The sequence below is a fragment of the Podarcis bocagei genome, assembly GCF_964188305.1.
Source record: "Podarcis bocagei genome assembly, chromosome: 8".
NCBI classification, from domain to species: domain Eukaryota; kingdom Metazoa; phylum Chordata; class Lepidosauria; order Squamata; family Lacertidae; genus Podarcis; species Podarcis bocagei.
Genome location: NC_138133.1, coordinates 85,792,647 through 85,820,327, shown reverse-complemented (window position 1 = coordinate 85,820,327; position 27,681 = coordinate 85,792,647). Strand labels below are relative to the sequence as shown.

The 27,681-nt window shown below is 41.4% G+C and overlaps 2 protein-coding genes across 2 annotated transcripts; both read right to left on the bottom strand.

The window, feature by feature from the left end:
- Positions 1-879: 879 nt before the first annotated feature.
- Positions 880-7,794, bottom strand: LOC308593408 (mas-related G-protein coupled receptor member H-like). The gene is given in 4 exon segments (XM_081205722.1): positions 880-3,096; positions 3,098-3,851; positions 5,308-5,379; positions 7,596-7,794. Coding segments are annotated over 3 exon segments (1,155 nt in total). The 5' UTR covers positions 5,370-5,379; positions 7,596-7,794; the 3' UTR covers positions 880-2,757.
- A 13,267-nt stretch (positions 7,795-21,061) lies between these two features.
- On the bottom strand, positions 21,062-22,030 carry LOC308593637 (proto-oncogene Mas-like; the record flags this gene model as incomplete). The annotated part of the gene is made up of 1 exon (XM_081206085.1): positions 21,062-22,030. The coding sequence occupies one exon, from the start codon at positions 22,028-22,030 to the stop codon at positions 21,062-21,064; it is 969 nt and encodes a 322-aa protein (XP_081062211.1).
- Positions 22,031-27,681: the final 5,651 nt, after the last annotated feature.

Below are 27,681 nucleotides of genomic sequence, written 5' to 3'. Positions count from 1 at the left end.
ATAAGTAAATAAATCCAGGACTGGGGGGCATACTCTCTGTTTAGTAACCAGATAGCAGCTTCATGCTCTGCGATATTATTACTGTACTTACCAGATGCCCACCACTTCACATTATGAGGAGGCAATGGATTTCCTTCCATGCTGGGATATCTAAAATAAAATAACTGCTATATATTACCAAAATAATTTTAAATGCTGTTACTTAGATGTCAAAGTGGAAAAGATTGAAAAAGACGTTCACTAGAGCTGTGCGCAGCCCAATCTATCTGCTCTATGACATTGATCCAGGGGTCACAAACGAGGGTGGCCCAATGGCTTGCAGTGGCTCCCAAGATGTCACGAAGCACTTTCCCAAGCTGGTGAGCCAGAATCCTTCCAGCAGAACTACGCATGTACCCCTCTGCCACTCAGCTGTGGTCCCCCGCTTTCTTTTGCAAATGAACTACATCAGCTTGAGACATTCACATCCCTGTGAGAAACTGCTGATCAGCCATCTTTAGACATACAGTATGTGGAGGAGACAGCAAGAAGACACCTGCAAGCAGTGGCGTAGCGTGGGTTGTCAGCACCCGGGGCAAGGCAAGTAATTTGCGCCCCCTACCCCGTGGATTTCCGCCCCCTAACCCTAACCCCCAGATGTTGCGCCCGGTGCGGCCGGCCCCCCCTGCACCCCCCATGCTACGCCACTGCCTGCAAGAAGTTTAGGGCTGCATCCATTCCTCTTCATCCGTGTTAAACAGTTTTCCAACATTATGTGAGAGGAAGGATTTTGTTCATTGGTACTCAAGATAGCTAATTTAGGGTGAGATTCTTGACAAAGGCATTACTGAGAATCATGAGTCATCAAGTCTCAGAGGAGGAAGCAGACAACTACTCTGCAATGTAACTAGGAGAAATCTATTTATTGATTACAGTTATTCTTTGTTTTCATGTTGCCATGCTCAGGCTGGTCAATGGGGTCAGAGATACACAAGAAACCTAAAGATATACATACAATATTACATAAATTGTAAGAAGCAACATAAAGGAAAAAGATCTCGATGCAAGCCAGTAAGTTGGATGGAGGTCCCTTCTTTCCTGAGTTTTCAAGGTGATGTCCTAAGGCAGCAACATCAGTGGGTACTAGAGGAAAGGAGGATGGGCTCTGTCTTTGTTTTGGATTCTTCTCTGTCCTTTGACCTTGATAATTAGTCATATTCCTTTTCTTTGCACAGTAAGGCAAAAAACATTCCATTCTTTTTCAGTAACAATTCTGTTTACAGTCTCTCTGCTCATGGCCTACAGGGTATATGGTGATCTTCTACTTTATGAATTTCCTTGGTGTGCCAGTCTATTCATTCTGTTATTCCTTGGTACTCCAGCTGTCATTCACTTATCCCATCATTCACATATATGGATCCCCGACCCCCTCAATTCTATTCACAGGATTTCCATGCTTTGCCACCAACCAGCAGAAATGTCTCATGCCCCCATCCTCACTCACTCATTCCTTGTTTCTCGGTATGTTCCTGGAAATTACCTTTTCCCTTCCATCTCTAAAAACCTCAGTTGTCCTGCTTCAAAAAACAACTCTGCTCATTCTCCCTTGATACCCGCTAAATGTGGCACACAGTATCTCAATATCTATTGTGGTGGAAAGCTTTTGGAAGCTGCATTCCAGTAGCAGGCATCCACATCCACATACACAAAAACAAGAAACGCACCAGATCTCTATCACTCACTTGCAGTAAATTGGGCAATCACACAAAGTAGATTGAAAACACATTATCCTCCCCCACCCCCGATAATTCTGGGGACTTTAGTTTATTAAGGGCACTAGAAAATGTAGCTCTGTGAGTGGTAAATTAAGTTCCCAGAATACTTGGAGGGGCATAAGGTGCTTTCAATGTGGTTTCAGTGTATGATGTGTACCGAGCCACACAGACATTGCTATTGGACCTAGAAATGGAGACCTTCTATATATCCCTGGGTTCATAGACTCATAGAACTGTAAAGTTGGGAGGTACCCCAAAGGTCATCTAGTCGAGCAGGAATCTCAACTAAAGCATGCATGACAGATGACCTTCAAACCTCTGCTTAAAAGCCTCCAATGAAGGGGAGTCCATAATCTCCTGAGGGAGTCTGTTCCACTGTTGTACAGCTCTTAGTGTCAGAAAGTTATTTCTGATGTTAAGTCATAATCTTTTTTCCTTCAACTTGGTTTTTCTAGATGTGGAATTGAAAAATAGGTTAATAACTCTCTTAGACCTAATTTTGGGAGGAGTCAAATTAATTTTGACAAAACTAGTAAATTCTTTTTAGAAGTCTTTTTGGGAAGGTTTTCACATTCGTTGAGTATGCCTCTGAAAAGCTGTTTCTGGGAACCTCAAGTGAGGAGAGTGCAATTAATCTCTTTAATCACAGAGAGCCAGAACTTTTGTACTTTCCCACAATCCCACTAGAGATGCCTGTAAGTACCCATGAGCTGGCATCCCCTCCATGACGGTTGATACTGCTGTTTATAGAGGAACCCTTGAAACCAATGAGCATTAGATTGGGAAAGTGGGAATAATATTAATTGATTATATAAACTTCATGCACTGGAGAAGCAAAGGTACAGAGGAGTGCAAGGAAGATGGCTATTCTGGTTCACACTGAGAAGCTATTTTTTTTTTTTACCATCCCCAGGGATAGAAGTGAGGCCTGCCTATAAAAATCCATCAGGAAATCTAAGATTTCACACAGTAGGAACCCTGCTAAGACACCACTCATAGGTGGTCAGATCATAACTTTGCTCTCTGTTCTGGATTTCTTGTCTTCTGTACAGTCTCCCACATCCTTAAACACCCTTGAGATTGCAGCTCTCATGGATACCCTGGAAGGACTCTTCCGTCCTCTCCTTCCAACTAAAAAATAAATGATTGGGTTGATGCTGCTGTTTACAGAAGAACACCCAAAGCCGATTAGCATGAGACTGTGAAGGTGGGGGAAATAATAGCAATAGATTACATAAACTGCATTCAGTGGGAAAGCAAAGATGAGAAAGAAAAGGAGGGCAAGCAAGATAGCCGTGATGAGTTTTCCTTGCTTGCGTTGTTGTGCATTACAGCACACTTTGGTGAACAAGATCAGAGAAGAGATGAACATGCGTACAAAGCAGAGCATTTACAAGCAGCTGGTAGTGTAAAAGGGATGCCTCAAATCTGCCAGTCATGCGGAGAGCGAAATGGATTGCAGAAAGCAGGAAGGAGAAGATCCATATTATAGCGCATATGATGGCAGATGAGTTTGGTCCCCGGTCAAATCGATGCCAAAGTGGGAAGAGGACAACTACACACCTGTCAACGCTGATAGCTGCCAGTAGATACTGACTGGTAGAATATGTGAAGCAAAAGAGTTCAAAAAATAATAGAAAAACGCTGTTGAGAATGTGAGACTCACTCGTCACACGAAGGGCAGACGCAAATGCAGCAGTACTGATTAGAGATAAAAAGACAGCAAAGTCAGCAATGGAAAGGTTCAGAACATAGGTGGTGAAAAGATTCCTCTTAATTTTGAAGCCAAGAAGCCAGATGACATACTCATTACCCAAAAGCCCCAAAATGCAAATAATGGCAATGAAGCTGTTGATTAAATACTTTGCTAATTTGGAGAAGACCAGATCATTCGATGCTACAAACTCAGCAAAAACAATGCTGGAGGCAGCAGTTGTGCTATTATTTAAATTTCTAAATATGATAGTCTCATTTGAGTTAAGATAATCAGGTATGTCTCCAGAACCACTGTGAGCTTCTGTTATTGCTCGACCATCTGGTTGCTTGACAATACCATTTACATAAATTTTAACTTCGGTAATCCTTTCATGCCAATACCTGCAAAAAGAAAGAGAACAAGAGTAATCATTATTCTGCAGTCAATCAAATGATCTACACAACGGATACACAAGCCACACTACCTACAACCCTGACTCCTCATTTGTCAAAGTCACATTGATTTGGGCACGACTGGGACTGGGAGCAACTTCCACTGAGTGAGTCTCTTACCTGATTCCCAACATTTCTTTCAAAAACTCCCAAGTCAATGGTGGCCACACCATGCCTTTACATTATTATGATAAAAATAAAAAAAATCCTTCCAGTAGCACCTTAAAGACCAGCTAAGTTAGTTCTTGGTATGAGCTTTCGTGTGCATGCACACTTCTTCAGATACACTGAAACAGAAGTTGCCAGATCCTTCTATATAGTGAGAAGGTGGGGAGGGGTATTACCCAGAAGGGTGGTGGGAATGGGAGATTGGCAGATAGCTGAGATGAGCCTGTTGACGACTCTTAACGACTGTAATAGGTCTTACAGGAAAAGGCAAGGGGTGAGAAGGTGAGAAATGGCTTAGTCATGTATAATGAGATAAGAATCCAATGTCTCTGTTCAGACCAGGTCTCTCCATGGTTTTAAGTTTGGTAATGAGATGCAATTCAGCAGCTTCTCTTTCCAGACTATTTCTGAAATTCCTTTGTAGTAAAACAGCTACTTTGAGATCTTGTATAGAATGTCCTGGGAGATTGAAGTGTTCTCCTACTGGTTTCTCTGTTTTGTGATTCTTGATGTCAGATTTAATGTTTATTATGATAAACATTGATGGCCACCCAAAGAATCCTGGGAGTTGTAGTTTGTTAAAGGCACTGAGAGTGCTTGGGAGATCCCTATTCCCACCACAGTGCTACAATTCTGAGAGTTCCATGTGCAAAGAGTTTGAGCGTTAATCCACCCTAAGATTAAAGGACGACTGGGAGAACCATGCATGGCACCATGAGCTAATAATAATAATAATAATAATAATAATAATAATAATAATAATAATAATAATTTATTTAATTTATATACCACCCTATATCCAGGGGTCTCAGGGCGGTTCACAGAATAAAATCAAGATATAAAACCACAAAATACATAATAAAAATAAAAACAACAACCCAATAGCCCCCCCAAAAAAAACACATTTTAAAAGGGCATAGGATGTAAATCGGATCAACCAAAGGCCTGGTTAAAAAGGAACGTTTTTGCCTGGCGCCTAAAGGTGTATAATGAAGGTACCAGGCAAACTTCCCTGGGGGGAGCATTGCACAGATGGGGAGCCACTGCAGAGAAGGCCCTGCTCTTGTGTTGCCCGTTCTCTTTAGAGAAAAAGGTGCGAGATAAATGTGATAAATAAACAAAAAACTATAAAATAAATCTGGAGGGTGGAATTCTGAAGGTCACATCCTCTTTTTAGTAACCTGACAGAGGCCACATTCTCTGCCTTATTATTTTTATTATTATTGTATATACTTACCAGATGTCCGTCACATCCAGTTCCCTTGTGATGTTAAAATGATGTATAGAATTTCCTTCCATGGTGGGACACCTAAATAAAATAACTACTATAAACTATGAGAATGATTTCAAGTGTTGTAAATCAAAGTTATGACTTTATTAAAAAGTAGAAGAGATTGGCAGATGTTCACTAGAGCTGTGCACAACCATCCGCCCCATGACATTGATCCAGGGGTTCCTGAATCAGGGCAGACCATGCTGGTTCAACCTGAAGATGAACTGCCCCACCCTGGACCCAATTCTGAAGTTTGGAGAAGGAGTTGGACACCACACTGGATGCAGAGAGGGACACCAGAAAAGCCCAGATGGATGGCGCAAGTGGCCTATCTAGTGCAGCTTCGTGTTCTCACAGTGGCCAGCTAGATGCCCCTGGAATAGCCAGACGGAGAAGCTGAGCCCAAGAGTACCCTCTCAGATTGTGATTGCACCCACACAAGACACAAAGGACTGGGATTAAAATGACAACAGCCTTATTAAAGTCTACTTGAAGGGTCTGCAAAGGACTAGAATTACGGAAGCTTCCAAACATTCCAGGCTCCTATAAATCTGAAACAGTGTAATCTATAGCTTAATCCTTGGATATGTGGGTGAGCTCCCTTGGCTCATGGCCTCAGAGTAGTTAACTCTCTAGCCAAGCTGTTGCTGTCTAGTGACAAATCTAGGGACGCGGGTGGCGCTGTGGGTTAAACTACAGAGCCTAGGACTTGCCGATCAGAAGGTCGGCGGTTCAAATCCCCGTGATGGAGTGAGCTCCTGTTGCTTGGTCCCTGCTCCTGCCAAAGTGCAAGTAGATAAATAGGTACTGCTCCAGCGGGAAGGTAAACGGTGTTTCCGCGCGCTGCTCTGGTTCACCAGAAGCGACTTAGTCATGCTGGCCACATGACCCTGAAGCTGTACGCCTGCTCCCTCGGTCAATAAAGCGAGATGAGTGCCGCAACCCCAGAGTCGGCCACGACTGGACCTAATGGTCAGGGGTCCCTTTACCTTTACCTAGGGAGAAATCTACTCTGTCACATTTAGCAGGGAGAAAATTTGTCCTCTCAACTTTATTTATTACATTTTTATGTGGTGATTATATATTTTGTTAACTTTGGGGGGAAATTAGCTCATTTTTTGCTATTATTTTGCTATCCAATGACAAAACTATTGTTTAAATCTGGATAAGCAGATAAGTCTCTAGAACCATCATAACAGCTGAAGTTCTGAAACAATCTTGTGGGTCTAAATGAAATCAAAGAGATTACTCTTCAGAATAGTGCTTCCATAGAGAAAGAGAGCAAGGAGAATGACTTCCATTTATGGTGCCTGGAATCTCATGCATCAAAATATTCATAATGCTTCTTATGAAACTTCCACAGCCAATCCTAAGTAGTCGTCTCTCTCTTTCTCCCTCTCTCTTTGCACCCCTATTCTCTTTTTCTTGATATATCATCACACCCCTTTTTTCTCCTCGTTAGGGCAACAAGAAGTCTTTCCAAAGTCTTCAATCTAGGCATATTTAGGGCCATTCAAGTGTTTGGGTTGTATTCAGCTAATGTTCACCCAGTCTAAGCCTACTAAAATCAATGGCCATTATTAATTTAGATCCGTTAATTTCAATGGGTTTCAATGGAATTTCATTTTAGGAAACTTAAAGAATTTTTAATTTCATTTATTACAAAATAATTTGAGGTTTTGTTTTGTTTTTTTACGATCAAGCAGTACATATATTTTATGAAATAAGTATATAATTTTAGGAGACTTTAATTAGGCATCAGATTTTGATACAGAATAAAACTTCCCTGTCACCAGTCCTTGGAGCTTATTCACTTGCAACTGATATGTGGTTTTCATCTAAGCAAGTTTTACCATTATTGAAAGATACATGCACACAGCTGTACACATGTATTACAAGAATAAAATTATATCAGCATATTCTAAAGAATCAGGAGGCATTTCTCGTTTAGTAAAGGTTAAAAGTAGCAGTGGTGCCCTCTCAACCTAGGATCCCATATGCTCCAGCTCTTTGCCCTGGTAGACCAGGTCTAAAAGAATCTTCTTTGGTGATCACTTGTAGCCGAGTAAGATTGTCTTCCATAAACACAGCCTAAAAGCATCACCCCAGCCTTTGACCTGTTATACTTCTAACAGAAGACTCTGGGGATTCAAGCTGGCTGAAAAACACATACCCCCCCCCCCCCGCCACTCAGATATGGTTGCCCTCCTGCTTTTGCGAACGAGCTACATCAACTTGAGAAATTCACATACCTGGGAGAAACTGATGATCAGCAATCTTTAGACAGATACTTGGGAGGCAGCAGCAAGAGGTATAATATTCTGTGCTGGAAGATGTGCAGAAATAAATGCAACTACAAAGAAAAGGAAAGAACTGACATGTCATCAAAGTTCCCTGGAAACTGTTTAGAGCTCCATCCCTTCCTCTTAATTTGTGCTCAGTTTGCAAACATCATATGGCAGGAAGAATTTTGCTCGTTGGTTATCAAGATAGCTAGTTTAGGAGGAAATTTATGACTTGAAGGTCCTAGAAAGACATTACTGAGAAATGTGGGTCAGAAAGTCACAGAGAAGGAGGAACCAGGGGATTGGTTTGTGATTAGTTTGTTTTGCTTTGGCTCTATTATGTATTTTTATTTTGTGAACCCCCCCCCCCCTGAGGTCTTTGGATGAAGGGCAGTATACAAATTTAATAAATAACAAATAGTAATAATAATAGTTGTGTCATGTAATTGGGAGAAATATTTTTATTTATTACTGAGAGTTACGCCTTGCCCTTATTTTACCATGCTCAAACTAGTTAACAGGGTCACACAAAAACTTATGTCAAATTTAGAAAGCCTCATAATTGTGGGGACTGTAGATTGTTAGGATGCTGAGATCTGCAACTCATAGAAAACGCCCCATAATTCTTGAGGTTCTTGCGGGGGTGGATAATGTAATTTCAGTGTATGGTGTATACAGAATCTCACAGACATAGCAGCTCAGTCTATGGGATGATTGATTGAAAGGTGTCAGATCTCATAGATGATGGCAGCTGACGGAACCTCAGCTGCCCCAAAAGGGAAAAGCTTGCAGGGTTTGTGATTTTCACTTTGGTATGAAAATATGTGCCGTTTAGCATTAGCCAAAGAAACACGTTACATTATTTTAAATATCTCTTGAAAGCCTGAGCTCATTCTGAGCTTTGACCTACTTGACCTTCTGCCTGCAGCTGTTGGCTACACCTGTACAGTATACTCTTCCTTTCCGATTTTCTTTTTCTTCCATTTCGTATACATTCCCTTCTTACACCTCAGCTTATCTGTAATGATACTTTCCACCTTCCTTTCTGAGTGCATGCCAACTACACTCAGCTTTCCCATGCTTTTGTATCATTAAAGCAAACAGGTTATGTTCATTTACTTCTAAGCTTCCCAGTGCTTCCATTTCATCACTCAGTTCCTCTCTGTTGATGAGGACCAGATCCCCTTTGTTGCTTCTTACACCTTGTGGGCATTCATATTGTCATGGAGGCTGATGGAATCAATGCCAAATTGGGAAGAGGACAGCAACACACCTTTCAGTGCTGATGGCTGTCAACAGAAATTGACGAGTGATGTACATGAGGAAAAAGTAAGAGGAAAGGAAACCTTGCAACAAATCAGAAGAGATATAAAAGCATATAAGGTTGCCAAGCTCAGCCACAGCCAAATTCAGGATGAAGATGGTGAAACAATTCCTTTTCATGCCAAAGCTGAGAAGCCAGATGACAGTTAGATCCCTCGTAAGTTCAAAAATGCTAATAACTGAAATAAATAGACTGGAAATAGAAATAGACTGGAAAGAGAAGCTGCTGAATTGCAACTCATTACCAAACTTAAAACCATGGAGAGACCTGGTCTGAACAAAGACATTGGATTCTTATCTCATTATACATGACTAAGCCATTTTTCACCTTCTCACCCCTTGCCTTTTCCTGTAAGACCTATTGCAGTCGTTAAGAGTCGTCAACAGGCTCATCTCAGCTATCTGCCAATCTCCCATTCCCATCACCCTTCTGAGTAATACCCCTCCCTACCTTCTCACTATATAGAAGGATCTGGCAACTTCTGTTTCAGTGTATCTGAAGAAGTGTGCATGCACACGAAAGCTCATACCAAGAACTAACTTAGTTGGTCTTTAAGGTGCTACTGGAAGGAATTTTTTTATTTTAACTGAAATAAAGGCAGGGATAATAAGGTATATGATGTTCCATAATTAATATGTTCATAGTTTGGGAGCCCACTTGCAATGTCTCATTATCTTCCCCTACAGCATCCAAAAGGGACAAGGACTGGGGGCTATAATTTCTCCTCATGTTCAATCTCTGCTTTTGAGCTGCTTCTTGTATGGATCCTCCTCCTAGGAGAAGAGGACAAAGTGGAGTCAGTTCCCATTAAATAAAACTCAACCATATTACATTTGTGTATAGATTTCCCACCCTTCTGATCCATTCCAGTAGCTGGAGTTGGTGGAACAAAGTCATCGGTGGAACAAAGATTTGTTGAGCAACCAGAAAGTGTGACATTCAAGAGTTTAATTAATTTGCTCTACAGTGGTACCTCGGGTTACATACGCTTCAGGTTACAGACTCTGCTAATCCAGAAGTACTACCTTGGGTTAAGAACTTTGCTTCAGGATGAGAACAGAAATTGTGTTCTGGCGGCGCTACGGCTACAGGAGGCCCCATTAGCTAAAGTGGTGCTTCAGGTCTCATTTTTTGACAGAATTACAAGCCTGGTAGATGAAGGGAATGCAGTGGATGTAGCCTACCTTGATTTCAGCAAGGCATTTGACAAGGTGCCCCATGATATTCTTGTAAAGAAGCTGGTAAAATGCAGTCTTGACTATGCTACCACTCAGTGGATTTGTAACTGGCTGACTGACCGAACCCAAAGGGTGCTCATCAATGGTTCCTCTTCATCCTGGAGAACAGTGACTAGTGGAGTGCCACAGGGTTCTGTCTTGGGTCCGGTCTTATTCAACATCTTTATCATCGACTTGGATGATGGACTCAAGGGCATCCTGATCAAATTTGCAGATGACACCAAACTGGGAGGGGTGGCTAACACCCCAGAGGACAGGATCACACTTCAAAACGGCCTTGACAGATTAGAGAACTGGGCCAAAACAAACAAGATGAATTTTAACAGGGAGAAATGTAAAGTATTGCACTTGGGCAAAAAAAATGAGAGGCACAAATACAAGATGGGTGACACCTGGCTTGAGAGCAGTATCAATAGGAGTATAGCATCTAGATCAAGGGAAGTAATAGTGCCACTGTATTCTGCTCTGGTCAGACCTCACCTGGAGTACTGTGTCCAGTTCTGGGCACCACAGTTCAAGGAGGACACTGACAAACTGGAACGTGTCCAGAGGAGGGCAACCAAAATGGTCAAAGGCCTGGAAATGATGCCTTATGAGGAACGGCTAAGGGAGCTGGGCATGTTTAGCCTGGAGAAGAGGAGGTTAAGGGGTGATATGATAGCCATGTTCAAATATATAAAAGGATGTCACACAGAGGAGGGAGAAAGGTTGTTTTCTGCTGCTCCAGAGAAGCGGACACGGAGCAATGGATCCAAACTACAAGAAAGAAGATTCCACCTAAACATTAGGAAGAACTTCCTGACAGTAAGAGCTGTTCGACAGTGGAATTTGCTGCCAAGGAGTGTGGTGGAGTCTCCTACTTTGGAGGTCTTTAAGCAGAGGCTTGACAACCATATGTCAGGAGTGCTCTGATGGTGTTTCCTGCTTGACAGGGGGTTGGACTTGATGGCCCTTGTGGTCTCTTCCAACTCTATGATTCTATGATTCTATTCTAGGTTAAGAACAGTTTCAGGTTAAGAACAGATCTCTGGAACGAATTAAGTGCTTAACCCGAGGTACCACTGTACTTTGAAATCCTGAGTAAGAAACCCTAAGCAGTTTAGGGGGCAAGAGGGATAGACAGAAAGAGGGAAAAACTTCCAGTGGCAGGCAATTTTAAAATTTAAACCACACAGAGATAGCAAGAACAGAGGAGCAGCGCCACATAGTGGTAGGAGGGGAAATGAGGCAGAAGAGGAACCCCTGGAGGATCATTACACAAAAAAGCAGGGCTACCAGAAGCTATGCTGTGTTTCCGGAGCTACAAACTTGATTCCATGCCTTCATTTCAGAGGAAGGAAGGAAGTTTTGCTGGACCACCTTTGAGATTTACAGTTGGCGATCGTAAAATCTTCTTCAACATTCTCTTTTGATGAACCCCCAAAGTGGAACTCCTCGCTCTATACATTTATGCAAGAGGGAAGAATTTCTTGGGCAGGCACAGACTCTCATACAATAACAGATCCTTAATATCCATGCACAATCAGTCATGCAAACACACGCAAAATGCAGCAATTGCACACATAAACAGACAGCTTCTTCATGCCCCTCAGTTGTTAGTGGATTTGAGTTCAGAAAACATTTGGTGGCTCTATCAGAAAACAGCAGGGTTCCATCCATTCTTAAGCAGTTTCCCAACATTGTGTTGCAGGAAGATGTTATTCCCCTTTTTATCAATAGCTAATTTAAGACGAGCACCTTGCCTTTTAAGTCTTGATCCCGTGGAAAGACAATCTTCAGGAATTGTGATCCAGTTTATCCAAAGCACAGCTCTCAGAACCAGACACTTCACCCATCCCTCACGTATTGGGGATATCTACTCTCCACAAATTCCAGTCACTGGAATATTTCATTGCAAGGTTCTCCACCCCCACTCTCACTTCTTGCTTCTTTGTTGTGCTTTGGCATCCATCTGTCTCGTGAGTCAATGGAGGAGGACACCTTTGGAGGTGAGGTCAAGCAGTTGCACAGTTGCAGCGCCTGCTGTGGCTGTAGCTTCTTTTTATATTCCTGCCAATTATCTCTTCCCTTCCACCTCTATCAACTTCAATTGACCCAAGTTCTCCTGCTGCAAAAATCAATCTGAATATATACTGTGGTGGAAAACTTTTGCAGGGTTCATTTCAAGAGCAGGAGCTCGCGCGCGCGCGCGCACACACACACACACACACACACACAGACTAAATGACTAAATAACAACAGTTCCTCTTTCCCCATTCTCACACAGCCCTGTTGCACCACTTCCTATTCTTTTACAGTCAGCACTTCATTGTTAAGGGTGAAACAGAAAAGTGTGAAACAGGAAAGCAGACATCACAGAGTCATTCAAGAATGGTGATGTTATGATGACTCATGTGTACAATTTGGTTGTGTATTTTTCATTATTGATTGTTTCTGACTACTTTTGTTATATCTGTAATTATATATTTTTCTTCAGGTGGTAGGCTGCCTTGAGCATGATTTCAACTATGGGAAGCCAGCATTTAAATGGCATTATGTATGTATGTATGTATGTATGTATGTATGTATGTATTTTTAAGAGTTTGGGATGTTAGGCTATGCTCCAGATCCCTCTAAAACCTGGATCTAGCAAGTGTTAGAAGTTAATAAAGGCAGTGGGCAAATTTTGTGGGCAATGATGTTACCTAGAAGTAAAGCAGCAAGCTGGAGAGAGAGAGTCAGAGTAATGTTTGAAAGCAATATTTGATTTCAGTTTGAATCCAAGGTTGTGGCTGTGGGAGAAAAAAGACCCTTTTGGAGGGCTAATGCTGTGATCCCCTTGAACATAGGCACATACTGTATATGTGTATAAGTAAACAATTTATCATAAAGACACCACAGTCTCTGCTCTGCCTCATTCCGAAAGGATACACGGACCCTGAGTAAGTTCCCACAACTGCTGGAATTCCACGTCGCTCAGAGATTGTTATGGCACGCAACAGCAGCAGCAACCACAATTGTTGTGCAGTTGGTATTTATGGTTAGTAAACTGCTTTGAATTGATAGGTTTTCAAATTAATACTTAATTATAATAATTTAATTGTATGTATAAGACTGCTCAAATTCCCTTCCAATACCTATTTGGTGTTCCACATGCTCCATTATCTTTTTATATTTTATTTGAGGAATATTATTCATTATTTAAAAACAGTGAGAACAGTGTAAAACAAGCATCAAAACATACAAGCAGGGCACAACAGCAGTGCCCCCCATCAATCAATCATTTTATTTTTATGCTGCCTTTCCAAAGTTAAGACCTTACAACGTTACATAACTTCAAACATAACAAAGGTAGTAATAAACAATAAAAAATGTCAAAAAGCACACAGTCAAATTAAACAATTTCCACATAAGCCATAAGATACAAAATACAGATACAAAATATAAACAGCAACAACCCCCAACAAAATTGTGCAAATCAAGTACTTCCGCCCAATGTGTTGTGATGGTTCACAACTGTGCTGATTTGGATGTTTCTAGAGATGTTACCCAAATTATTATGAAGTTTCCTGGAGGCTGCAGTCTTCGAGTATGTTTGGAGACACCATTCGTAATAGTTTTGTTTATTTATGTATTAAATCTACATATTGCCCTTCTTCTGAAGATTACAGGGCAGTTCAGAACGTAAAAATTATAACACAAAATATTTAATAAAACAAAAACAAATGAATAACCCCCCTCCATCCAACACATTTAAGGTGAATCAGCTGAAGGCTTGGGTATAGAGGAACATTTCTGCCTGGTGCCTAAACATATGAAATAAAGGTGCCAGGCAAGACTTCCTAGAAAGAGCATTCCACCTGATATGGTGGAACAAACCAATACTTTAGCATGACTTCACCCAATTTGGCACAACTGTAAGAAATGAGGTTTTCTGAGGCTAATGTTGCAGTTTTTGTCTACATAAATGTGCCTAAATAAAGACACATTTGACTCAAATTTTAGTTTTGGTTTTTGGCAGAATTTAGGCTTTTAACTTTATTGATTACAGAAAAGTGAGTGCTTGCATAGGCTCTTGTTCGACTAGCTCCCTACACCCTTGCAGGTAGCGCTGACCCAGAGCTCTATCATAGGTCAGCCAAGGGTGAACACCTGAGGCAGGTGAAAAGCCTGGGAACAGACTCTGTTCACTCCCCAGATGCTCCCCTGGACTCAGGCACAGGCACAACACCCTTTCGGGGGTTGACCAAACCAAGTTGAGTCCCTGGATTCCTTTAACAGAATACCTTTCACATAGGGATGGCGAGACCATTCTCCCATCCCTATCAAATGAACCAGTGCCTATCCACAACCTTACAAGTTGTGATGAATTGCTACGTGGCAGGTGAAACCCAAATGGCTACAGCCAATCAGCCAAGTGGGGAAAATTCCTGCCGTGCCCCTGTCCCAACGACAGACGATACACGACAGCATAGCAAGGTCAATCACAAAATGCCCTAAAATTGGGGAGAGGTGTGCGGGTGTTCCGATGCATGAGCCGAAAGAGGAAGCTCTGGGACACTTGCATGAGTCTCTCAATCCATTTGGACTGCACCCCATTGGCCAGATTAATCCCAGCAACTAGGGACCTACCAATTGCGTGTTGTAGCTATCCAATAGACCCACCCACAACCAGGAGGTCAGTCTCCAGGTCTCACCACAACATGTGCCCTCTTTTAGGGAGGACACGATTTGTGTGTACGTAGCCCAATAATTCACAGATTGTACTATCCATTAAATAATCACAATTTGTTTTGGTTTCTTTGACTTCCTGAGAAGAAAAGTAAAGCATTCTGATTCTTTTGAAGCATTATATCTGGGGGCTGACTTGGAGTTCTAGCTCCTCTCTTCCATGTTCCTCCTCCTTGAAAAGCCTCCACAATGCAACCTTCATGCTCTCCCTTGAGCGACTCTGTTTCTTTCTTCCAACCAGGAAATAAATCAGTGGGTTAACACTGCTGTTTAGACAGCTGCATAAGTGTCCAACAATTAGTAAAGGTGATGAGATATCAAACCCGAGAAACAGAAGTAAAATCATGAAAGTTAATGTAAAAGTGAAAAAGAGGAAGAAGAGGAGAGCAAGGAGGATGGCTCTTAAGACCCTTCCCTTCTTCCTCCGTTGTGATCTGAAGCAAACTTTTATAAGCAGGATCACTGTGGAGATAATCATGAGTGGAAAGCAAAGCACAGGAGGAACCAGGAAGAGGAAGAAAAATAGTTTCTCAGAAAGGTACTCCAAAGAAGCATAAATGCATAATCCAATGGATAGGAAAGTAAGGATCCATATGAGAGCACAAACAATGGTAGACAAGTGCTGTGGCCGGTGACATCAATGCCAAATTGGAAAGAGGACAGAAACACACCTGTCAACGCTGATGGCTGTCAACAGAAATTGACCAGTGATGCACATGTAGAAAAAAAAAGAAAGTACCGATACCAAAAAATATTAACGAGGTGATATTTGACAATGAGGGTAAAAATACAGACAGAGGTAGAAATATTAGCAAAGCAATGAGAACCCCAAGGTCAGCAACAGCCAGGTGCAATATGAAGGTGGTGAAAGGATTCCTTTTCATGCGAAAGCCAAGAAACTAGATGACAGTTCCATTCCCAGTAAGTCCAAAAATGCTAATAACAAAAATAAAGACGGCAATAATAATCAATGCCGTTTCTTGAGCCTTTAATTCAATATAGGGATTATTATTTTGGGGGAGCTCGGTGCCATTGTTTGTTCAGTTTCCATTCTCTGCAGTATCCAAAAGGGACAGGGATTCCATGCTATTGTTTCTCATCATGCTCAATCTATGCTTTTCAGCTATCTCTTGAATGGCTTCTCCTAGGAAAAAAGAAACAAAGATTGAGTCAGTTCTGTCTATAAAGCTGAACCGTATTACACTGGTGCATGCCTAGATTGCAAAATACCATGGGGCAGCAGAACAATGTGATATGGGGTGCAAAATTAATCCTCTTTACAGGTTTAGTTTTTAATTTTATAAAAATAGAAGAGTCCTTTTGGGTGCTAGAAATGGCTTGAAAGTTTACAGGCAATCCCTTTTGAAATCTAGAAGATTTATTCAGTACATTTTCTAGTGATTAGAAGACTTGACTACCAAGCCATATATAAGCTTTTTGTCCTATCATGAGGTGGACTCTGTTCAGGCGTTCTTAAAACTCTGCTTGCATAGGAAGGGGAAATAGTTAATGGCAAAGCTCATATCAGTATATATATATTTTAAAACAACAACAACAACAACAACACAGAGAATGACAAGAAACCACCATCAAAGTTTTTGGTAAAGTTTTATGCCAGACTCTCTAACAACCATATATATGCAAGGTTTCTATATATCTATATTCACTCAGTGGGATTTGAACTAGTGATGAATGACCAAGAAAGAGATATTGTGGATGTGGTGGGTAGCTTGATGAAAATGCTGGCCCACTGTGCAGCAGCAATTCAAAATGAAACTTTCAATAAAATGATGCAGTTATAAAAATCTATGGTGATTCTACACTTGGAATACTGTGGTAAAAATCCTAGTCATTTCAGAAAGGATAGCATAGAATGAATGGCTTCATCAAGTTCTCAGATGTTCATTTATTCTTCTCTTTTAGAAAATCACTGTCCATCTAGATATAACAAGAGGTGACTATGGAAAGGGACTATGGAAGGTATGGATCTTACCTTCCCTCTGCGATTTCAATGTAGGTTCATGCTTTAAAGCTCAATTTCCACACTTTATATTTTTTTTAAAAAAATATTTATTGCAAATTTTAAACAAGAAATAAACCACCAAACATATATAATACCACCACCTTACAACAAAACAAAAAAACAGAGAAAATTTAGACAATAGACATAGAATGAAAAAAAAAATACAACAAAAACAATTATCCATAAATCATATTTTCATAATCTTTGGACTTCCTCACATCACCCTTTCCTGCATTCTCAATCATATAACTATAAGCAGCAATTTATTACCTTATTTCAATTCTTATTTTGTAGTTCTCAAATATTATGTCCCAAACTTTGAATATTTTTATCATATACTGAACTGCTTAGCTTAAACATAATATTACTTCAAATTTCATCATTTTCTTAAACATCACTTATTCTCATATATCTTACAACTAAATTGCTGATGCCGTGTTGTTTTCCACACTTTAAAGCTATGACATGGAGCTTTAAAGTGTGGACTCGTTCCTGGTAAAAGGAAGTCTGACTTGGTGCTATTTATCTTCATTTGTTTCCAAGTCGATACATAAAACATATAGACAAACCAGTCTGGCTGAAACCTAACATTGCCCTCTTTAATGTATAGTTTATGAATGAAACAAACCAATAAATCTTTCCAACAGAAGACCCCTGGAATTCAACCTGTGTCTTCCTGCCTGAGAAGCATGTACTCCTCTGCCAGTCTATGGGGCCTCTCCTGCTTTTGCAAATGAATTAAATCAACTTGAGACATTCACACACCTGTAAAAAACTGTTGGTCAGCAATCTTTAGACAGAATGAGTGGACAACAAGAAGACATACGACACCCTGTGCTGGAATAACTAGGTAGGGCAGAAGATTTGCAGAAATGAATGCAACCCCAAGGGAAAAACAGATGTGTTCTCAAGTTGAGGGCAACAAGTTTAGGACTATTCTCCCCCCCCCCCCCAAACTCATTTTCATTTCCCCTGAATCAGTTTGAAAAGTCATGCGGTAAGAGGAGTTTGTTTCATTGGTTATTAAGAAAGCTAATGATGAGATTCTTAGAATGAGACTCTTTCTTAGATAGCTTAGGATGAGAGTCTTGCCTCCTGAGGCTTAATATCTTGGAAAGGGATTCTTAAGAAAATTGCACAAGTACGCTGCTGAACCAGAAAGCTTCTCTGTGATGCAATCAGGAGAAATATCTATTTTGATGACAGTCAGAACTTCTCTTTATTTTTTCATGCTTAAGCAGTATCACGGATACACAAGAAACTCAGAGATATTTGTATAATAGATACAATATTCAAAGCTCCTAATAGCTTAGGCCCCAAAACATTCTTCTCTATAAGGTTCCACCCCCAAGGTATTAAGATCAACAGAGCAGGCCTTTTTATTATCTCTGCTGGTGGCAGCCCCAGGAGAGGACATTATTTATGATAGCCTGGAGAAGTTTAAGAATTCATGTGGCTGAGATTGGACATTTGTACCCATGATCATGTCCCACAATAACATACTCTCCAGCTGCCCCGAATCTGATGGACCACCACAGAAACAATTAAGCCACCACAGCTTCTTCCTTTTGCCAGGAGAAATCCTGATTTAAGCTACTCTTGAAGTGACAGTGGAGTTGCAGCTAGCTTGTAGTTTTAGCAAAGCTGCAATCTGTCCCGTGGACCTTTAAGAGTAGCTTGGCTACCGGTCTTCCACCCCCATCCATAGATACTTTATGCTATCACTCTCCCTGCTTTTCTCTCCCTTTCTCTTCATATTCACTGGTGGATCTAGTAATGCTTGCAGTGTTGGGCTGGGAATGATTGAGTGGTGATTTCTTGTAAACTCGATCAGTCTTATAATCTTGTAAATTGTGAGAAAATTGTAAATCGAGCAGAATTGGGAAAACTGGGAGTGAAGGAGAGAGAGAGAGAGAGAGAGAGAGAGAGAGAGAGAGAGAGAACGCTACTGTTTGCCCCCTTCCACCTGGTTCTCTGTTTTTTCCACTCACTAATTCCATATCTCATGCCGCTGAATTTTCTTTGGTTTGTTTGTATTATATGATTGTGGAATCATTTATGTACTCTTGCTTTCCCATACCACAAATATACATGCCAACCAAATCTGTTATCATGTCCTTCCAACTCTGTTGCCTCTTCTTTTTCCAATTTGATCCAATCCCGAATCTAAGTAAGGCATGCTGCTTCATAATAAATTTTAAGATCTGGAATTTTTGGTTACCCTTTTATGTGAGCAGCTTGCTGCCTCTCAATTGCATTAGAGCCCTTCACATTGTGGTGGGTCACTTAGGTTGTCCCAGTGAAAAGCTAATCAGCTTAAGAGGCGCCCAGTCATCTTCTCCCCTGCTCAGAGGTGACTCTTTGCTCTGCAATGCAGAGTGGACTGCATAGTTTCACCTGACTGCTTTATTCTCATGCCCCATCCCAATCCTTATTAATAAGTGTTGACTGAAATGATGTGTCAATGTGAGTCTTTATCCATGGGGATTTTGGTTCTTCACCATGCAAAGGAAGAGTGAGACTAAGAGATGGTGTGTGTGTGTGTGTGTGTGTGTGTGTGTGAGAGAGAGAGAGAGAGAGAGAGAGAGAGAGAGAGAGAGAGAGAGAGACCCACTGCATTCCCCCTTCCACCAGGTTTTCAGTTTTTTCCTCACTCACTCATTCAATATCCCATTCCACTGAATTTTCTTTGGGTTGTTCTGTGGGTTTATGCCTTTTCTGCTACAGGAGTCCAAACATGGGTAGTATCAACTCGATAGTACTGCATAAAGAGATTGAAATATGTGGTATAGAAGACTCTGTATGAGAATGGTATACAGGGCACATGTTCTTGACAGTTAAATGCCAGGGCTTTGTTTTTTTACCACCAGAGCTATCTTGCTTGGACATCTGCAGAAGATAGTTGGGTGTTTCCTGTTGGTGAAGACAGTTACAAAAGCATCAGACCCCAAACTTATATAATGGGGGAAATAACTATATATGTAATAACTATATGCATAAACATTATGGGGATGATTAAAGATCTGGACCTCAGATGACATTCAATTCTCAATCCTTGGGCTCAATCCTTCTGCAGAAGTCCAACAACAAGTTCATTCCTCTCTTTTGAAACATTAGATTTTCTTTCATTAATCGGTCAGATGACAATGTTTTGCTGCACAATTGAACAGCATCTAAAATAACATGAAGATAATGGACTTTGTTGCCTTATGTTCGATATATATTTGTTGTACTATGGCTTCAGGATCAGTGGGCAGTGGAGGAGAGGTGGGTAGGATTAAGAAAAATACCTTTCTACTCAGCTCTGCTTCCTCACTTCACACACTCTCTGTCCCTCTCTCACAAGGGGAAGGATGAACCGCTCAACTCTGAATTTGCTTGGCTGTCCAATCTATCCAACACTCAGGTGTCAGAATCATTCCCTTCTCTCACCATTCAGACCTTCTGACATTGATCTCCAATTCTATTCATGGGATTTCCCTGATTTCCCCCAGCACAAATACCTCATTTTGACATTAATTTTCTCCACTGTCATATCTTATGGAGTATGGCCCACTGGCAATTTCTAATTAGGAAAATGCTTAGCTTTTGTTCAGAGAGCGCACAACCATCACTGCATAAGCTGGTATAGACTTTTTTTTAAAAAACACACCCCAATAATAATAATAATAATAATAATAATAATAATAATAATAATAAATAATGAAACAGTTAAGAAGAAATTAAAAGAACCACAAAGAACTGCAGGCTTTACTCATTTGAGACCTCAAGGTATAGGGTAGTATATAAATTCAATAAATAATAATAATATATAAATTCAATGAATAATAACCTGCCATTGAAAAAAAAATGGAAATGAGTGTTTACCTCTATGTCCCCCCAGAGATATACAGTCTGTGAATATTAACATATATATTCATAATAATATGATACTGAGTTCAGAGTAGAACAAGTACCAAGAAATCTAAGAAGAGATAGAAAATGAAGCCTTCTGGGGAAAAACATAATCAGTTTTTAAAAAATAAATAAATTAAAGGCTTTGTGTTACAAAGCAAACAGATAAACAGAGAAAGGTACATATGTCATCTCCACTTTCAGTTCATAATCTTTTTTATGGCTCGATTCTTTATTAAAGTAATCAGATCTGGGTTTGGACCGGAACATCTCGCTTCTTTCTGCAATCTTCCTCCTCCTTGAAAACCCTCTGGTATATGACCTTCAAGCTCTCCCTTGATCGACTGTGTTTCTTTCTTCCAATCAGGAAATAAATCAGTGGGTTAACACTGCTGTTTAGGCAGCTGCATAAAAGGCCAAGAAATAGCTCAGCTTTGTTTCCACCATTGCAGAGAATATATAATAAAATGCAAGTTAATGGGAAAGCTAAGAAGAGGAAGAGGAGGAGGGCAAGTAGGATGGCTGTTAAAGCTTTTCCCTTCTTCCTCTGTTGTGATCTAAAGTAAACTTTTATAAACAGGACCAGAGTGGAAACAGTCATGAGTGGGAGGCAAAGTATAGCATTCATTAGAAGTAGGTAGAAAAGGGAACTCATTGGAACTCTAAAAACAAAAAGATTTATGAAGATTACAGTGATCAGGAAAGCAATGATCCATATTGTGGCACAAACAAGGGTGGAAAAGTGTGGTGGTCTGTGGCATCGATGCCAAAGGGGAAAGACGACAGATACACACCTGTCCATGCTAATGGCTGTCAACAGATATTGACCAGTGTTGCACATGAATAAAAAAAGAATGGAACCCCAAGATAGAAACAAATAATAATAATATGAGAATGAAAATGAAAATAACCTCAGAAGATGTATAATGGACAAAGTAAATAAGCATAGGAGAGCCCCAAGGTCAGCCGCAGCCAGATGCAGGATGAAGGTGGTGAAATGATTCCTCTTCATGCAAAAGCCAAGAAACCAGATGACAGTTGCATTCCCCATAAGTCCAAAAATGCTAATAAGTAAACCGGAGATGACGATGATAATTTCTGTTAAAAAAATCGATGAAAATATATCACCAGAACCATGTTGGGAGTTGGGAAGCCCAGTTCCATTGCCGGTTCCATTCAAAGTGGACCAGGTTTCCAGGCTACCATAGCTCATCTTGCTTAATTTCTGCTTTTGAGCTATTTCTTGTATGGCTCTTCCTACCAAGAGTAAATAAACAAATGTGGATTCATTTTTTTTGCTATAAAGTTCAACCATATTAAAGTGAGACATTCATACAATAACAAAAGAGACATGCTGTAGTGGGAATTCATGACCGATAAACAAACAAACAATCACTTTAGGAATTTTGTTCATTGGAATTCTTGTCAAAACTTATCAGTTTCAAAGGTTTAGGGGGAAATGCAGTATGGTTATAGATTTTCCCACCCAGTAGAAAAATCTGCAGGCACAGCATCGGTAAGCTAAACTAAATTTCCCCTCTTCTGCTCTCGGAGTCAGTCTTAACATCTGAAACTTACGTATTTTGTCCTGGGAGTGCGGTGGTTGGATAGGCTCAGTGCTTCAGATCTGGAGTGGAGAAGAGGAACAGGAGAAGGAGAAGGAGTTGAATGGCTCTGGAGATCAGGAAAACAAAAGCCATTATTATTATTAGTATCCAGCCCATCTGTAAGTTGTTGTTGTTGTTGTTGTTGTTGTTGTTGTTGTTGTTGTTGTTGTTGTTGTTGTTATTAAAATGTGATATTTAACAAAACCAGATAAAATAAAACTCAACTGAAATCCACTCTCCTGGTCTCCCAATGGCCAAACAAATCCTTAAGGGAAGCCTACAAACAGCTTCAGAACACAACAGTCATCTTCACACCTGTGGTTTTCTGCTGGCCCATCAGCTCTTTAATTTCACAACCCACTTCAGGCAACTCTGAAGAGCAACCTGTTGTTGTTGTTTTACAGGGCATTGGGGACACTTCTGTTAAATCCCAGATACATCAACATATCCCCAAACATTCCTCAGATGAAAATAGGGTCATTTTAAACTCCTCTCCTATTGATCCCCCTCAACCCCGATTCTTTGACTCTCACATAGCATTTCCTATCATAAGAAGGACAATTGCCACCACCAGTAAACTGTTGTATCCCTACTGCAGAGCACTTGTGAGGCAGATTATTGGTTTCTCCAGCCCAGTATAACTTCTTCAGGGATTCAACTTGGGCTTTTCTGCCTTAAATGCATGTAAACTTCTGCCTTTGGTTCCTCTCCCACTTTTGCAAATGAACTATGTCAACTTGTGACATTCACATACCTGTGAGCAACTGTTGATTAGCCGTCTAAAGACAAGGTGAGTTGGAGGCAGCAAGCAGCACAAAATCATGTGCTGGAATGAAGAGGTAGTCAGAAGATTGGCAGAATTGACTACAGCCCCAAGGAGGAGAAAATAGATGTATCACCAAGCTCTCCGCAAGATGTTTAGGGCTCCACCCATTACTCTTCATCTGTTCTTAAGCAATTTGCCAACATCCTGTAGCAAGAAGAATTTTGTTCATTGGTTGTCAAGAGAGCTGATTACACAGGAGGTTCTTGCCTCCAAAGTCTTGATGTCATAGAATAGCATTCTTGAGATAAGTGAGAAAATAAATTGCAGGGAGGAACTGGGTGAGGGTCAAAACTACAGTGCTTGAGATTCTTTGGGGGGGATGATATGCTTTGAATTCATGGTGTGTATGGAGCCCCACAGGCGTAACTATGGAACCTGGAAATCATGGGGGGGGGGGGCTTTTGAATGACTAAGAGGTGGACAATGGTTAACCAGGTAGGAGAGGAGAACATAATGGAATGGTTGGATGAGATGGCACACACACACACACATATGTATGTAAAGATCTATGTACAGTAAATAACATGGCATGTTCTGGCTAGGTCATTTTCCTTGTTCAAATTGAGGGTTCATCCACCCATCCACCAGTCCCATTCCAAAAAGACACAGTTTCAAGCCTTCTCCGGGGACCTTCCAGGCACTGGTCCAAGTGACCTTGCCTTTGCAGTGCAGCTTTCCCATGAAAAACACACTCTTTGCCTCTGAATTGGAATGAACAGCAATCTGCAGAAAACCCAATGGTCATTTGTTTCGATTCAGCAGTAAAGAGAGGGTTTTCCTGGACGGGAAATGGAAGGCTAAATGAGGTGTGGAGGAGCCCTGAGAACCTGTTTTTATATTCCTCGTGAGATGTTAGAGCAGTGGTGGCCAAACTTGGTCCTCCAGCTGTTTTGGGACTAAAATCCCCATCATTCCTGACCACTGGTCCTGTTAGCTAGGTATGATGGGAGTTGTAGTCCCAAAACAGCTGGAGGACCAAGTTTGGCCACCACTGTGTTAGATGGTCAGCCATAGACATTAATGGAGACATTTGAAAATTTGCGTAGTTTGAATTGGGCAGATATGGCCATTATTGATTTTTCACAACAGATATATCAAATAAATAGTTGGGGGGAAAGACACAAATGGAGAGGGGACCCTCCAATTAATCCAATGCTCATTGAGCTCAATAGGATTTTGCAAAGTGACAGAGAAGAAACAGGGAACTGATTACTTGAAATACTCACCTATTGTTCCTGCCAAAACCCTGGACATTTGCCTCTATGTTCCAAGTATACATTTTGTGTTTCTTTGGATTTCAAGCATGGGCAAAGAGCATCTAAGTGTGCTGTTCATTCGGCCACTAGTTCCTCTTTTGTCTTCTTGCTGCAACCTAGTTGCAAAACTAACCACTATTTCCTATTCTGATACAATCAGAACTTAGCTGTTAAGTGTGAAACAGAAATCTGATAACAGATGTCAGGGTCATGCCAGGACACCAAGAAGAATCTCAGTTGTGAATCTAAAGACTTCCTTTGGTTTCTTGGTTCTCAGTTTCGTACCTATGATTTTCCAGCTTGGCACTTATGGTGGAGTAACTCAAAGGTTAACAAAAATGAGGCAATATATTGGGAAAACAACAGCAGCAGTGTTAAAAAGTGTATGTAACTTTTGCGTGGACAGGCAGAGTCCCCCCAACCGCAGGCAACCCCTGAGCGGAATAATGACTCAAGACAACGTGCTATGGGATTACAATTGGCCACAACTTTATTAAATTTCAGGTGTAGGGAGACCTTGGCTCAGGCATTGGGCGTTTATCCTTCCCAGTCCGCAGCCGGGGATCTGGAAGACATCAGGTTTACCCAGAATGTGTGGGGATTGTGCTGGCTCTGGAGAACATATGTTCAAGCAGAGAGGCCGCCCCCTGTTTCACCGCCGTTGTAGGGGACAGCAATGACAACCTCTCGGCATATGGCCAATGCCTCCCCTCAAGACCCCTTTAACAGGGAACCCTGGGCTCACCGCCGCAAGGGGGGCCTGGGTCACCACTTCACACACACACCCCATTTAGGAAGATAGACTAAAGGATTCTGCCCAAGGCCTGAAACTGCCAAAGTTTTGACATTTTGCTACTGGAAAGGCAAAACCTGCCAATGCTGGAAAATTCCTTTCTGGCCCTTCAACAGCGACCAAGACATAGCAGCGCCTGCATACCTGTGCAGAAGAGGTTAACCTGCAAAAGAAGACTTAACAGAGGGAGGGCAGGGTGGGAGAAGCTCTGGAATCAACTGACACTTTGCAGGTAGGATTCACCTTCTGTTGTGTGGGCAGGGTGGTCCCTCCCCTTACCTGGCTGAACCCCTTGTAACGCCTCTCCAGGCGGGATTGGGCAATTGGCTGAGGTAGGCGGAGACCTCCAGATCTCCAGCCTGGGGAGGTTGAAGCCAGCCCAAACTACCAGGGTCCACATACTGGGATCCGGGGGGGGGGGGGCGCGGGGCTGTGTGCAACCACGCAAAAGGCAGCCCCCATTTGATGTGGGGAGCGGTCATTGTTCTTATTGGTCCAATTTAAATTCTGTTTTTCATCACTTTTTTAAAAAAATGAAAATCACATTATGTGCAGCTATAATAAGAAGTGGTTCTAGAGAAGGACTATAGTTTGGGGATTATAATACATATGTTATATGCAGAAGTGCCAAAATTAATCTGTGGTGACTCTAGTTCAAGGGACCAAGGGCCCCTCCTAGATCCTAGAGGATCATTGAGATTCCTTTTTCCTCCCTTTACAGCAGACAGTGCTGACCAAGGGGATCAGAAAGTCCAACTTAGAATTACACATCTTGGTCTGTTCCTAAATCCACATATTAAATACACAGGCAAACAATCCAGTCAGCTACTGACATATGGAAAAAATTACATTATTTTAATCTACAGTTTATTATACCCCAATTTGCTCTCATCCGTGCTCTCTAATCACAGAATGCATATAATGAAGAAGAACAACAGGACCATTTATGTCACAAAGAAATTGGTTTCGCTTCAAGAGTAGTCCTCCTGCACGTTCACCTCTGCCACCCAATTATGGTCCCCCTCTTGCTCTTGCAAATGAACTTCACCAACTTGAAACATTCGCATACCTGTGTCAGTCAGTTTTATTGCACATAGCCAAAGGCTGCCGCAATGTACACAGAATCATTCAACAATTAAAAAGAAATATGCTGGATTAATACAAAAAACTTAAAACATTTATATTATCAAGACATTACCTACTCTAAACAGAGCTATAGGTAAAGGTAAAGGGACCCCTGACCATTAGGTCTGGTCGTGGCCAACTCTGGGGTTGTGGCGCTCATCTCGCTTTACTGGCCGAGGGAGCTGGCATACAGCTTCTGGGTCATGTGGCCAGCATGACTAAGCCACTTCTGGAGAACCAGAGCAGCGCACGGAAACGCCGTTTACCTTCCTGCCGGAGCGGTACCTATTTATCTACTTGCACTTTGATGTGCTTTCAAACTGCTAGGTTGGCAGGAGCAGGGACCGAGCAACGGGAGCTCACCCCGTCGTGGGGATTTGAACCACTGACCATCTGATCGGCAAGTACACAATAAATGATTTGCATACAAGGTTGTATCAAACACAAGACACATCATAATAAGAAAATGATTAATAAAACAAGCTCTTCATAAAGGCCAACTCTTCAGCTGGCCTTTATAACTTGTTTTCTTCTTACGATGTGCCTTATGTTTGATATCTATTTGTTTGACTATAGCAGCAGGATCAGTGGGATGTGGAGAAAGGTGGCTGGGCTTATGAACAAATAACTTCACACTCTCTCTGTCTATATCTCACATGGGGAAGGGTGAACTGCTCAGCTCTGAATTGGCTTGGCTGTCCAATCAATCCAACACTCAGATGTCAGAATCATTCCCTTTCCTCACCATTCAGATTTTCTGACATCAATCCCCAATTCTATTCACAATCCTTGGGGTCACAATTCATTCTCAATCCTTGGGTTCAATCCTTCTGCATCAGTCCAACAGCAAGTTAATTCCTCTCTTTTGAATAATCGAATTTAAGGTACTTTCACACACACACACACACACACAGAGAGAGAGAGAGAGAGAGAGAGAGAGAGAGAGAGAGAGAGATTGTAGGAGCTGGGTTTGAAGACAGTAATCTTTCTCTGCCACCCATCAGGGATTTGTGCCATTCTGATGATGAGTGTTACTTGCTCAGGCTGATTTTTGGTTAGCCTTTTATGTGAGCAGCTTGCTGCCTCTCAGTTGCATTAGAGCCTTTGCACATTGTGATGGGTCACTTAGGTTGTGCCAGTGAAAGCTAATCAGCTTAAGAGGAGCCCAGTCATCTTCTCCCCTGCTCAGAGGTGATTCTTTGCTCTGCAATGCAGACTGGACTGCATTGTTTCACCTGACTGCTTTATTCTCATGCC